This window comes from Pezoporus wallicus, unplaced genomic scaffold (genome assembly GCF_028554395.1).
Source record: "Pezoporus wallicus isolate ANWC-B61680 ecotype Strahan unplaced genomic scaffold, APGP_CSIRO_Pwel_v1 scaffold_3294, whole genome shotgun sequence".
NCBI classification, from domain to species: Eukaryota; Metazoa; Chordata; class Aves; order Psittaciformes; family Psittacidae; genus Pezoporus; species Pezoporus wallicus.
Genome location: NW_026635478.1, coordinates 13,327,789 through 13,342,262, shown reverse-complemented (window position 1 = coordinate 13,342,262; position 14,474 = coordinate 13,327,789). Strand labels below are relative to the sequence as shown.

Genomic DNA, 14,474 nt, shown 5'->3' with positions numbered 1-14,474 from the left:
GTTAACAGTGAAATCTAAACTACCTTGCCATGTCTTATGTTTTGGGTGGGTTTTGACCAGTAAAGCTAAGCAGTGCAGTTGAGTGTGCTGCAGTTTTCGTGACACTTAACTGAGCTAGTTCCTTTGCTCCTCTCAGTTTAATTTTTTTTTTAACTGAGACCTGTGTACTGATATAAAATGTAGGTAATACATCTGCTAATGGAACTTCAAACGCCTGTAAATTGACAGATTGCTTCATAAATTACTCCATGAAATAATGCTGAACCATAATCTAAACGTTAACTCTTTTATGTATCAAACATAGATTACATTTTAGGCTCTTCACTGTAGATATCATCACCGTTTCTGGAGGTCTGTTATGGTGAGGATATCATCAACGTCTGGAGGTCTCTTATGGTGAGGAAGCTAAAGCTTTATGTTCTAGGACATCAGGCTGCTTTTTTGACAGCTGGCAGCAGCTGATTTTCCTAAAGCAGTGCTTCCAGCTTTTCATGGAAAGGGACAAAGGCTTGCTTTTCTCCCCCACCCTGTAGTGAAGGATTGCCTTTTTATAACACAACTGACATCTTTGTCTATCATGTAGCTGTTACTTGGTATCATGCGCATTAGGATAGTGATGCTCAACCTGTGCATCACCAGCTGTGTGTTTTCTGCCAAACGTGTTGATTTTTTTTTAATTGTGCTGATGTGGTTTGCCTGAATGGATGCATATTGGGGAATATTTCTTGTAACTGTTTTGTGGCTGTAAAGAAGAAAAGCTAGGTGGTTTGAACTAGGTGTCATCTAGAACAAACTATCATCTAGTCCAGGTTTTTGTCCAGCAGTTGAGATTCCATTAAAATTCCCACCAAGCTTCTGATTTTATTAGAAGTTCTCCTGGTTGTAAGTTTCCATCCACTGGATCCTGTTATACTTTAGTCGGTTGCATTGAAGAACCCTTTACATATATGCAGTTAAGGTATTCTTAGAAATTGATAGACTCTTGAAGTCATCCTTTCAAACAGCCATGATTGAAAACTTCAGTTTCTTGAACATTAAATCAACATGTCTTCCAATTTTGTTGGGTTTTTATCCTCATGTTGTCTTTTTTAACCCTTCTGCAATTTATCTCATTGGTATCCTGTTAGTCTTTGGTATGTCTAATGCATTTTAGCTAAGAGCAAGAATAGGTTCTATCGCACATTTAACTGTCTGTGCCTTCAAAAATCGCTTCACTTACACTGAACTCATAATTTAAAACTTCACTTGCCAAGTTCTTTTCCAAACTGCTGCTTCCTGGGGTGGTCCTCTGCGCTGCGAATATACCCTTTGTTTCAGTGCTTCACTTTTAGTTGTATTAAATACCACCTCTGTTTGTGCCCAAATGAGTAAGTATCCTGAAATGCTTTGCTTGGTTATTAATTGTAATTAATTACCTCTTCCTTTATCACCCATAAAGTCTGAACAATATAAATAGAGGCACACTATTAAAAATTCCGTGTAACCTGAATTTCAGAGAAGCTGTTTTGGGGTGATTTCCCCATCTGTAATCGCATCTCATGACAGAGTCTTATGATTAATATGTGTGTGCTGTGTTGGGTTTATAGCCTTATAATGAGAGACAGATGAGAAGACAGTTTTTACAGTTTTATTTAGGGGTAAATCATTTATTTTCATGTTTGTATCGAGATTCCTGATAGTATATTGGTCAGTAGAAGGGCATTGTAAGACATAAGTAATGTTAGCAAATCTTAATATTTGGTATTTAAATTAGCATGCCAACATAATGCTGTAAACAGATTACCAAATACCTCATGCAGTTATGAAAAATACATGGCTCTGAGCATGACAAAGCAAGATTATACACAGTCCAGTGTATAAAACTGTTCCACCTCACTGCTTGGTTCTTAATGATTTTAAACAAACCAGTTTCCTGACTTTCCTTCACTGCAATACATTGTCACTGTTAACTTATTTTTCATCTCACTCTTGTCACTTGTTCAAAGTGGCATGAAGACTTCTGCTTTCCAGTTTGCCCAGAGGAATTGATTAGGTAGTAGTAGTTCCTTTAACAAAGATTTCCATCATTATTCATTTTTCATGACGGGAAAATTACCTTTGTTTAATGTTGGAAATCCAGTGAAGAACTGTGATTTCTGTCATTAAATACTTTAATAAATTTTGCAGCAAACAGCTGTCATTTTTTTCCTATCATTTGTAAAAAATTATCTGATGCTGTTAAGACTTCCTTTGGAATCGAGTGCGTAAACTTCATTATGTCTCTGTTTAAAAGGCAACACTGATGTACAAGGGAATGGTTGGATGAAATATTGCAGGGGAAGATCATGTATGTACTGTGTCTGGAGAATTCTGTTAAGGGTGGCCTTATCTTAAGAACACAATTGACTGAGGGTTTACAGATAAGTACAGAGGATAAGACTGGCAGAAGTAAGTGCCTCCTGCAAGGTGTCTTCTCTGTGGTTTTGATGTTTGTCAGCTCATTGGTGTCAGTGTAATGGAGGTGTCTCTCACCCCAGGACTCAGCTTTTCAAAGAAAAGGCATTTCTGGATAAAGAAGTTAAGTTCCTACCAGAAGTAGTAAAACTGTTACTACGTACTGGGGAGAGATTGTTCCCATACTTCTGATGAAAGGGAGGACGAAGGGGGCTGTTCTAAGCCCTCAGTTCATGTCCATGGAAACTGGGAGCCAGCACAGTGGTTTTGTGCAGGGAGGTGCATCTCCTCCTCGGCTTCTACTTTGTGTGTCTGTCAGCTCTCTGTTTGAGATTTTTTTTCTTCTTTCTTTTTTAATAACCTGAGTATGTTCCTTAGAACTTGAACAACTGTGTGTTTGATATAAGGTCTGTGTAAATACCTAGTTAGTATTTAAACCATTCAGGTTCCAGTCACCTGAGATTTGAGGTAGCAGGTATGCTCAAGGCAAGATATTTTAGGATGTGATAGTGGCATTGTTGTTAATGACAATGATGTTAAATCAAGTACATAGCAGTGTAGCTCTTTTTCATTTAATCAAAAATCCTTGACAACATTACTTGCCTTATTGTGAAATAAACTAGTGTCCAGAGCATTTCTCACTAAAGCGAGATGTGGGTTCTAGGTCCTCCTCAAGAGTGGAGCTGTCTTCCAGGAATCTCCTGACTAGTGAACTAGAGGCTCTCCTAGCAGTGCTCATTGTCTGCCCCTTTAGCCAAAATTCATTGGGTCATTGATTCTTGCACTTTTTTAAAAGGAAACGAGAAAGGGAGCAAGGCCCTCTGGTCTTTGGCCTAAGAAGTCAGGTTTAGAGCCCTCTTTAGTTGGTGTTAGACTTGGTGGATCACTCTCCTAAAAGCATTTAGTTTCTGTGCAAGTTGTAACTTAAAATTGACCTACATCTTTCATGTAAATCTGAAGCAGTAAAGTTAAAATTATGTCGCCTTGAATACCCAGTGAGAAATGTTATTAGAAAGCTTTTGCTCTCAAGCTGCATCTGAAAATGTTTTTGTCTAATTTGTAGCTTTTTTGTTCCCTCATAAAAGATGTAACAAGGAATGAACACACGTCAGGATTCAGATGGAAAATTTTAAACAGACAGGGTTTTGCTTTGGAGTGGGAAAGGTAGACAACGTGGTAGCATAGTTCAGCTGTCAATAATTTCATGGTCTGTTTCCCTTTGTTCCTTTTACTTACACTGAAGGAGAAATTAGTCTTTATTCTTGTCTGCAGTTTAAGAAATGTTGTCTGTGAATTTCTAAGCTTCAGACAAAACGAGGTTTTATTTCCAGTGGCTGCATGGAGCCCACAGATGAAACGAATATTTGGTATGCTTTGCATATTTAGTGATAGCTTGGAAGAGCTTTCTGACTACTTGAAGAAACCAAGGCTGTTTGAAAACTGAACCTTGTTAACCTGTGTTTCTTCAGAGAACTTTTATGGGCCTTCTGAGAATGAATACAAGTCTTAGCTTACAAATCACTTCTTTAGATACAAAATCTACCATATCTGTGGTGCAGTCCCTGTGCTGGCAGTTGCAGCAATCCAGAGTTCAGTGTACAGTGTTCACCTTCGTTACTAGTGTTGGAGCAATAATCTGGGATGTTCTGCAGAGCTAGTGCAGAACTAAAATGGTCAGATAGCCTTTTTGGTAATCCAAGAGTATTTACTTAAAAGTTGAACACCAGCATGGGTTTTGCTGGGTGAACTATTGGCCAAACTGGTTGAAAATTGGAACACATACTCTCACAAGATCCAGATTAGCCTGTTTTGGAACAAGTGACTAGAAGCAGCGTTTCCAAATGAAAACCTCAGCTTGGACAGCTTCATATCTCACATTTTTAAATACTTTAATGTTAAATTCATTTTTCCTTACTTGCTGTTGTTTTAGGGTGCCTGCAAAGAGAAACGAAATCTTCATTTGAGAACCAAAACAGGGCTGGGAGATGCAGGAATCCCAAGTGCAGGAATTGGAAAGGTGTTTTTACTGGCTGAAGGGACTTTGATTTTTGCCAGTTCTCAAGCTACCTGGTTCATTTGTGAGTAGAGACAAGTGTCAGGCTGGAACAAGATATCAAATTCATCAGGGCAGACAGATTTATAACTGGATTCTGGAAAAAATTGAGGATCTGTAGGTGGTGGGTAGCAACATTTTGCATGTGTTGTAGCTCAGGGAAGGGCGTACTTTACACAAGGTAGAGTTGTAAAGAAATTAAGTCTCTATACAAGCAAAAAGAGTATAAATGTGGTTGTATAGATGTGGAGACATGTAGGCAAGTGTGTAGTCTTGATAACTGGACTGAGCACCAAAATGAACAAAGGCTTTGAAAGGAAGTCTTTTAATATGTGAAAGCAGTGATGGGGAAGAAGAACATTCTTCAAGGAACTAAATTTTTCCTTCGTATAAGGCTCACAGCTCCATGTAGCCAACGTGTAGCAGATGTGGTTTATTGGGTTTGACATGTCCCTGGCTTTCCTTTTGTTGATGCAAGTTGCCAAATAGGAGTGGGAGGAGAATTTTTGAAGGAAGATTTGACTATGAAATAGATAATTTGAGGCACAGGAAAAGCATAGGGTGTGATAGGTTCTCAAAAAAATCAGCTTACTATACATACCTATGCTAACAGCATCTCTTTTTTGCAATCTTTTTGCTGTGTATGTCATGTCATGCTGCAATCAATTATTTAGAACAGAAGCCAGTCTAAATAGGTAAGCAGACAAAAGGAAAGGAAAGGCGGCTGTGGGCAGGGCTTGCAGAGTAAATTGCATCTGGTCATGAAAGAACTCTATGGGAGTATGTCTAGGATTGCACCAACGTCTTTATCTCAGAATCGTGTTCCTGAAGCGTATTTTCTGACCAGGTTTCTCTGTGCTGACACCTTCCTGGATGTTTCTGTAAGCACAATGAAACCTGATATGGAAAACACCTTTTAAAGACTGTTGCACCAGGATTTAAAGTGAATGGTAGACTAGGGCTTATAGCAAAACCTCAGACCCGTATATTCTATAAAATACTGCACTTAATCTCCATGTCAAAGTATCTGAATGGAAGCTTTAAATCTTGAAGGAGATTGCTTGTACTGAGACCTCCAACCTTTTGCTTTAGCAGCCCTGCAACTAAGGCAAAGCCAGGCTTGCACTCTTTTTTTTTTGCACTCTTTTTTTTTTTTTTTTTTTTTCCCCAAAGAATCGTAATTCAGTGTTTGCCTCTTAGGAAAGGATTAAAGAATAGGTCCCATTTCTAAGATTCATTTGCAGAGCTGGAATTTGAGGTGCTATCTACCAAGTCTAAAAGGCTGGTTTTCACTAGTTAGCATTCTGTGAGTGCTTGGGCCTGGCTTGATGTTATCTCTGTGACTCCTGAATACTTCTGTAGTAAATTTGCTGGAATGTTAACATTTAAATTCAATTTTAGAAAAGAAAAATAAATATTGATATAATAGCATCTCGCATTACAATATATTTATGGGATTTTTAAAATTTATTAGTTTAATTTAAATGCAAAGTGGTACATTGTAAAAGCACTCCGCTTTCAACTAAATATGTCATTGAGATATAAGGATGTTCCGGGCTTAATACCAATAAATATAATGTAATTCTCTTTTTAATAGAAATAATTAGAATCAAGCTGGGGGGACAGAATACAGAGGAGGTTAAGTAGCAATTTGTAATTGCTCTTTGGGATTTACTGTTTATGTGTGGTCTTTGTGAGAGCTGTTTATAGCTCCTGTCTTCTTCATTCAGAATATCAAAAACCAGCTCACTTGCCTCATAGCTATTTTGGAGTGAATGTTGGAAGGTTCTGTGTTATGTTGCAAATGATGACCACTGCTAGCGCTTACCCTTTTTTATGGGAAGTGACTGAGCATGCAAAATGCATAGATTATATATGTAGGTATAGGATTGATTCAGCCCATGAATCCTGTTTTTAAAATAAACATTTAATTCGGGCTACAAGTAGAAAGGAGTTCACAAGCACTCTAGACTTTTGGTTCTCTTAGTACTGTAAATGTAGTCCCTGATCCCAGAGGAAGTGAATGCTGTTCCTGGAGCTAAATATCCGAAAGGACAAGCATGGAGATCCCGATAGTTATTATGATGATCCCTTAATGCAAGATTTGTACAGTGCAGGCTTCCAGTTGATAATTCTTTCTTGGATATCTACTGCTTGTGAAATTTTGCTTTTAAATCAGTTGGTTTATTTCCAGAGAGACAAGGAAATTGTCTTTTGCACACGAGATACCCATCTTTTCTTGGATTTGACTGTAAGCAACTTAGAATGCCAAGCACTCTGGGGTGGAGAGACAACAGCCGGTCTGATGAGGACAGAGTTGCTGTTAATCCATATGGTACTTAGGTTCTATGTCTCAGGAGTTTTTCCTGCTGCGTTCAGCCTCTGTCTCATCCCTGAAGTCAATGCTCTGCAAGAGCAGATAGGTGTGGTGGCTGGAGCAAGCGGCCTGAGAGGAAACCAGCCTCTTGGAATGATTCCCTGTGGTTTGTCCTGGTGCAGAAGAGGTCTGAGGTGCTACAGGAGGCAACAGAGGGGGTGAAGGACTGTGTGTTACCACTTGCTTGTGTTCATTCTTGCCCATGGGTGCTGCCTTTTCTTCAGGCTGACGGCCACTGTCATCTTCTGAGAGGTAAGCCAGAGAAGGGTTCTGGCTTATTTGTCTTGGAGTAGTGACTACTCTTTAGAATGCCTCAGGCATTTCCCTATTGCTTAGCTGCTGCAGTGTAGCTTAGTGCAGAACATGGTCAAGTTTTGTTTTGGTTTCTTAATCAAGCTGAATTAAGTTGTTTGGTATTAGGTCAAGAAAATCAAAACGAGATGCTTGAAGTTGTTTAGATTAAGTAGAATTTGTGAAAGTTACAAACCTCATCCTGAAAGATGTTGGTTTGTAGATCATCCCCTTTGTAATAATATTGATTAGACAGTCATTGCTCAGTATTTTATGAGCATATTTGTGCTGCTTTGCCTCAGTCAGAAAGCACAAAGGAAGTAGTTGCTTTACATTCTGAATATGATTTGTGCAGTTTTCCAGAACAGTCCAGGATAGGTGCATGGATGATCTGCTGCCCAACATATGTGAGGTTATTCCACAGAAGTGTGTCAAAAGACACACTGCCTATCAAGTAGGTAGAAAGTTGTGGTGGTTCCATAAGTGAATTATTAATTAGCACTCAAGTTGTATTTATTGATAAAAATCACTGGATTTCTAATTAAGATGTCTGTACAATGTGCTTCTATTCATACCTGACTTGTAAATATGTTTTGCTTAATAGAAGTGTGCTTCTTTTTAATTCCAGCCTCCAGTCCGTTTGGAATTTACCTCCACTGACTTGCATCAAATGAAAGGGATTTTTCCAGATATCCCTTCAAAGCTATTTTTCTCTTTCTGCTTCTCTCAGCTGACTTTGTCTCTTAATGATACTTAAGATTGACTTGCAGTGCTGTTGAATGTCAAGCAGCCATGATGTTTGAACTACTGCTGTTCCCATCACTGCAGAAGTTTAATGTGTGGCTTGGGCAGACTATATAAAGAATTGAGATTGGTCGCCATAAACAAGGTCTTGAAGGTGTTGATTTTGTCTTTTTGTTTTCAGATGGTCCGTATGGAATATTTGCTGGCAGAGATGCCTCCAGGGGACTAGCAACTTTCCGTCTAGATAAAGATGCACTCAGAGATGAGTATGATGACCTATCGGACTTAAATGCTGTACAGATGGAAAGCGTGAGAGAGTGGGAAATGCAATTTAAAGGTAAAATCTCAGATTAGCAGCACATCTTTAGTTTAAGGGAATGCTTTTAGTAAAAATGACTGACTTGGGTTTGGGGCAGCTTTTAAAGAGATGTTGACAGTAATGTTTGTAATGCAGTGTAAAATTCTTGGGATTTCAGGCCTTTCTTCTAATGGAGAGGATTCCACTATATCCCGCTATAGCTTTTTCAAACTTCTGGTTTTATACCAGAGAATTGTTCGCTCTTCAGCACAGAATTTCACTATCAAAGCTCAGTGTAGCTTAGCTGATGGAATTCCAATTAGGACTAAGAGCTGTTTTGGCATTAAGGGTTGAACAAGTTTGTCTCGAAATAATTTCTCAAAAGCATGAAGTATGCCACTGGAGGGAGGGGAAGTCATTTTTCACATGAATTGAAATCAAAACAGGCTGGTTTTAATAAAATTTGTACTGGTTTTAATAGCATTTTGAGTCACTGTGTGATACAGCTTGCCTCATTAGCTGTGGGAGAATTGAAACCAAGTACTAGCAGTAGAGAAAGTAGTGAGCAGTGGTGGCAGCAAGATTGTTTTAGGGGCTAAGCTTGCTGATATTTTGCCATCAATTTCGGCGATTCAGGCTTAGGACCCTGGTGTGTAGAAGTGAATCTGTGGTAGTGCCGGCTGAGTAGCAAATGTAGCTGCCTTTGATTATAATGGAATCATCGATCTTTTTCAGAAAAATACGACTACGTTGGTAGACTCCTAAAACCAGGGGAAGAACCATCAGAATACACAGATGAAGAAGATACCAAGGATCACACTAAACAGGAATGAACTTTGTAAACAACCAAAGTCAGGGGCCTTCGGAACTGCAACCTCTTATTCCCCATCACAGAATGTCCTGCATCTTTGGGTACAGTTCATCTGCTGCGAAAAACATTCAACAGGTTTTGTACAAGGAAAATAATATACTCACAAAGGAAGATTTGAATACTAGACATTGTTTGTGCTGCCAGACTTTTTGTTGCAGTTTATTTGTAATGTCTGGTTAGGCTTTGTTAGTGAAGAGGAGCCAGGGGTTTAAAGGCAAAAACGCTATTCCTTTTTATCAGTAAGCTGAAGCCTTCAAATAGTATGTACTAGAAGCTCTCTAAAAGACCTGAGTCTTCAAGCTCAGTGGAAGGTTTGAGTCTTGTTTCATGCGTGTCTCCTTCAGCATTAAAGTGCTTGTGTACATCAGTATCAGTAGGTTAGACTACCGAAACTGGTGTTAAAATGTGAATTTCCAATTTTGTTTTGTATGTGGGCATTTGTAGCCCTGGCAGAATACTTCAGTTCTCTAAGAGAAGTCCATGTAGATTAGGATGGGGGTGTAAAATTTATCCTCTTCTCAAAAGGACTGGGTAAAACCGTGTCCTCTGCAACAACTGTTATCTGAAGCCTGCCTCTCCCTACCTTTTCTCATCCTCCAAGTGAAATTGAGTATTAATTGTGCCTTATTTCGTTAACATAGACTTGAATTGTTTTAAGGGACGGCCCCAAAATTGTGGTTTCATAGTCACTACAAGCAGCATCGAGACAAGTTAGAATGTTCTGTTGACTGGAAAACCTTGATGTCATTCTGTGTATAGAATGTAAAAGAGGAATACTCAGTGTTACTGCCATATGTTAATACTACATATACTTAAATTAGCATTGTGATGGCCAAATACATATTCCCATGCTTCTTTTTAAGTAATTACAAACACAAAATGTCACCCTTCCTCCTCTTCCAGAAGCTGCCTAACTTTTGAGAGCGTAGCCTTCACACCCCTGTAGAGTGAAGGCGCGTGTGCACGTGTGGATGTGTGCGTGTCTATCTGAACATAAGACTGGGGAGGGATTGTTTCTGCAGATATTGTAAATATGAGTACCATTTTAACAAAGCATGTACAATACCAACCATGCTGTCAGGCTGTGTATGGAAGCTCCTGAGTAGAGCTGGAACACAAAGGAGGGGGAAAAAGTCTTGAACATGAAGTATCCAACCCCTGTTCATGCTGTTCCTTGTCCTCAGGCTGTTATTTTTTCCTTTCAAGTCCCAGCTTTTGAAGACTCTGGAAGACTTAACTGAGGTAAGCTGTAGTTAATAAGCCTATACCAATGCATTTTTGGTGGGGAAAAAATAAGTAACTGAAGGAGAACGATTTTAGGAAATCATGTGATCTACAGCAAAAGCAGTATGTTGTGTGGCACTGATAGGAGGACACTGGAGATCTGTACACAGGTCTCACTCAACCTGTTGCAGAAGTTTCAACATCTGTTCTGCTGAGTTTGGAGCAGGGACACTATTAAGTTCATCAGTTGCAGATTTATGTCTTGGATCTGTACCTCTTCTTGCGGCACTCAACTCTGACAAGTCTGCAGTAACAGATACCTACAGACGCATTCTACTGAGCTGTAAACTGTGAAATTCCAGGCAACACTTCTTTTTTTTAATTGCTATTTGAAAAGAAACTTATATTGATGTAAATGAAACAAATAAACAAAACTCCTCCAGCCGGGAGCTAGAAGTACTTACGTCCCAGTTCATCTGGGTGCTTCACGAGGCTGCTTTTTTAGCTAAATCTTGCTATAAAAGGTATTACCCTGCACTTCATTCACAGCATGAAGTACAACATTCACTTTTAGCTTTTGTGCCAGCTGTTATACCTCTTCACGCCACCAAGATGTGAATAGCTGTGGAGTGGGAAGAGGCATTTACCCAACTGTCAAGACAGGACAGTCGCAGTGCTGTGACTTCCTGACCCATATGCAGCCTTTTCCTTTCTCTTGCTGAAAGAAATGTGGTGACATTTAATTGTAGTGCGGATACATGAAGGTTTGTATTATTATTGCTACTGTTTTAGAACAGCAACACTACTATTTTTACTTTTATGGTTTAGGCTTGGTTGAACAGCAGGACAGGTAAAGCAGGAGTTCTGTTAATGGTACCAGAGAAGAATACAAAATATTCTACGGCAGCAGTATGTTGCATAGACTTAGTCCTGTATTTTGATGTTTAGCAGATCTAAATTAACCTCATTCACCCTACATCCAATGTCAGTAGTGATTTAAAGCTGGCAACCTAGAAAAAAAGTGCTTTAAAGCACATGATAGACTTCATTTTTATAAAAGAATTGACACACAGAATAATTTCAAGTAACATCAGATCCATCAGTACAATTAATGTAACAGTGGTATGGAGACATTCATCCTTGCAACATTTGTGTCAATCACCTGGTCAAAATCCACTATTAACTAAACTGACAGCTTGATACTGACCATGTGTTGAATTGTGTTGTAGCAACATAAGGGAGTTGAAGGGGCTATTTCTTATCATCATTGGAAACAGAACACACTTCCAGTTTAATATCCAACTTGTTTTCCTAGGCTAGACTTAGCATTGAACTGGTTTGAATAGGCACTTGTTTTGACACTTCTGATTTGTACACCGCTTCCCAAAAATCCTTTAATGTGGCAGGAAATCTATTTTTAAACCTTGATTTAAAAAAAGTTGTACCATGGTGTTAACGTGACCAGAGTATCTTAAATTTCCACAAAGAGCTAGAGAGTTACCATTTTAGAAGCTTGTTTCTATCTTTTTATTGAGTTAGATCTACTTTCCCTTGGCTAAAGTTTAAATTTTGTATCCTTCAGAGTTGGACACAACTTGAAGCAGCAGTTTGGCACTCTTTTTCTGGTCTTACTTTGCTCCAAATACCTTAGTTCTACGCGATTTTCTAACTTTTTCCTGCAAAATCAGTTCTAATTTCATTGTGAAGGATAAGGAATAGTTAAACCTGATTTATGCTTTGAGTCTCTCTTGTAATTTTACAGTAAAAGTTTATGGGGCTTTATTTCCTCCAGGAAATAGAGGCGTTGTTGGATAGAATAGTACAAAATACTAATCAAGACCTAGTACTTTGAACAGAATGGTTATCCTAGCTCTGCTTTGAGTTGGTTTTGCTTTTTAGGACAGCCTGTATAGGTTTTTTTGACATGTAACTCACTGTTTTAGCCACTTGTGTTGCTGAAGTTCATGTACTATGCTCAGAGCACTTCTGTGGTGAAGGCCTTGGTTCTCTCCCATGTTAACACTGCAGTACAGGCTGTGGAGAAAACCCTGCCCCTGTCATTGCCTGACAGCTCTTTCAAGCATGAATGGAATGATGCAGCTGTAGCTTTGGCTATTTACCCCTTTTCCTATTTAACATCAGTAGTAACATAAGCCTGGCCTTGAAAGCTAGCTTAAATATGGAAACCAAACAAATTCTGTATGAATGTTACTAGCCAATCCTTCCTCTGGCTTCTTCTACGTTATGATTAAAGGTGGATGTTTACTATCTAGATAGGGCCTTAAGCTTGCTTTTGCAAGAACATGTGCCAAGGTTGGTTCAAGTGCAGGTGAAGAAGGTGTTTACGTGAACTTAAAAACAGAAAGAAAACCTCAAACCAAACCCAAAGTGTTCCTCGCCCTTTCCCTTTGCAGATTCTTGTGGTTTTGTGTATATTTTCCTGTACCAGAAGGCAGCAACTTTAACCTGTTCTAGAAAGGTCGTGTCTGGCACTTCAGCCTTCCTGAAAGATTCACAAATTGAACTGTCCCATTCTGCTTACAAAGTTCACTTTCTCCTTTTTGTGACAATCATATTTTACCAACCTCTCACCAAAGCCTACACATTAACACTCTTTAGGCATCTGACAATAAAGCACTTTCTCAGTGTGGAGTTCCTGTGGCCAGCTGGGATTTGTCACTAGACCACAACCATTCAATTACTGTTGGTATAAAAACTCCCTTTCTCTTGGCTGACTCCAGCCCCCAATAGGGATGAAATCACTGCCCTGAGCTTTTATATATTTTACTAGAAAGAAATCTCAACTAATCAGCTTTGAAGGTTCTAACCACAGCACAACCTTAGTACTGGTAAGAGAAATGATTAAATTTCTTTAAAACAGTATAAAATTGCCATTTAGATTGTACTCTGAATTCTTTTGTTACTTGGGTCATACAACAAAGATACCTGACAAGTTAAAAGCTGTGAAGCCCATCATGGGGTTAGGTTTTGGAATTGGACTGTTTACTGCATTTTCATAGTGGAGTTTGTGGAAGTATAAGTTGCAAAGGGATACTGTAACCTCTCAATACAAGAAATGAAGACAAACCTAAACAAGGAAAGGTCTAAGACCTGCTAAGCATTTAGTAATAGTCTACTGTTAGAATACAACCAGTCTTAAGAAAGACAAATTGAATACTGGCTCAAGTGGACCTAAGATGCATTGGAAAACATTATGTCCCTGCAACAGGTATGCCAGCTATTGAAAGGTGCTTCGCTGCTTTAAAAGCCATACAGAGAAACAAGCTGCTTAGCCAGGAAAGTCTCTGGGGTCTATTCTAAAATTCAGTGGGCTTGTTCTCAGCTCATCATGCAAACACCAGTAATGCAAGTATCATTTTTGCTGCCTGTCTGCAAGGGGAGAGAGGGAAGAAGATTCAAACCTCAGGGAAGTGAATGAAGGCGCTCCTGAAAGGCAGATGGAGCTGGGTGGATTTTTGTCCACATAAAGTGAGACTAATCAGTGAGGCCTACAGGACAGCCCAGCAGGTCAAGTATTCACTCTCCTTGCTTTCCGCCATATTTCTCATTCACCTGTCATCTTTGACAGGTCACATGAAGAAAAATAATATTGAAGTCACATGAAGAAAAATAATATTGAAGAAAGGTGGCTCACACTCCAAGAATCACTTCAGCCATCAACAGGCTGTGTGTCCCTGAGACCTTAGTGCACCAGAAACAACAGGAGTTCAGAAGCAAATCTGTGGCACACTCTTTCAAGTCCTTTTTCTTCACACTTTGGGGTGGGGAAAAAAGGTTGATACACAACACTGTTCAGTTTGCTGCTGCTATAAAATTTTGCAAGAGAACACAAAATTGTACACACTGAAAGCTTAATCTGCACATTTCCCAATGAAAAACTGAAAGGAATTATTTTAAATCTATTACTTGTATATACAATTTCAATCCAAGTTTACATTCACATCATTTTCTTGAATAGCAAAAGGCATGGGTCACATCAAACATGACACTGAGATGCATTGCTTCCACATATTTATAGGATATTATTACTTGAAATACTGGAATGTGTTCATTTAAATTCATTTAGAAGGCCACTTACAAAAGGCTGGGTAAAATTAATGGAGTTGTTATCACCTCTGAGACAAGTTTAAAACCCCACACATGGCTGCATACTCAGCTGGGA

The 14,474-nt window shown here is 39.0% G+C and overlaps 1 protein-coding gene across 1 annotated transcript; it reads left to right on the top strand.

Annotated features, from left to right (window-relative positions):
* Positions 1-5,247: 5,247 nt before the first annotated feature.
* On the top strand, positions 5,248-10,136 carry PGRMC2 (progesterone receptor membrane component 2). Its single transcript, XM_057431152.1, has 3 exons — positions 5,248-5,318; positions 8,018-8,235; positions 8,932-10,136. Exons 1-3 carry the CDS (start codon positions 5,248-5,250, stop codon positions 9,027-9,029), a joined length of 387 nt encoding a protein of 128 aa, XP_057287135.1. The 3' UTR covers positions 9,030-10,136.
* The last annotated feature ends 4,338 nt before the right edge of the window (positions 10,137-14,474 follow it).

Excerpts from the sequence above, each read along its gene's own strand:
- PGRMC2 (XM_057431152.1), top strand. The coding sequence starts at position 5,248 with ATGAAAGAACTCTATGGGAGTATGTCTAGGATTGCACCAACGTCTTTA. Across the intron at positions 5,319-8,017 it reads CAGAATCGTGTTCCTGAAGC|AATTGAGATTGGTCGCCATA; the intron begins GTATTTTCTGAC and ends GACTATATAAAG. Across the intron at positions 8,236-8,931 it reads GTGGGAAATGCAATTTAAAG|AAAAATACGACTACGTTGGT; the intron begins GTAAAATCTCAG and ends GATCTTTTTCAG.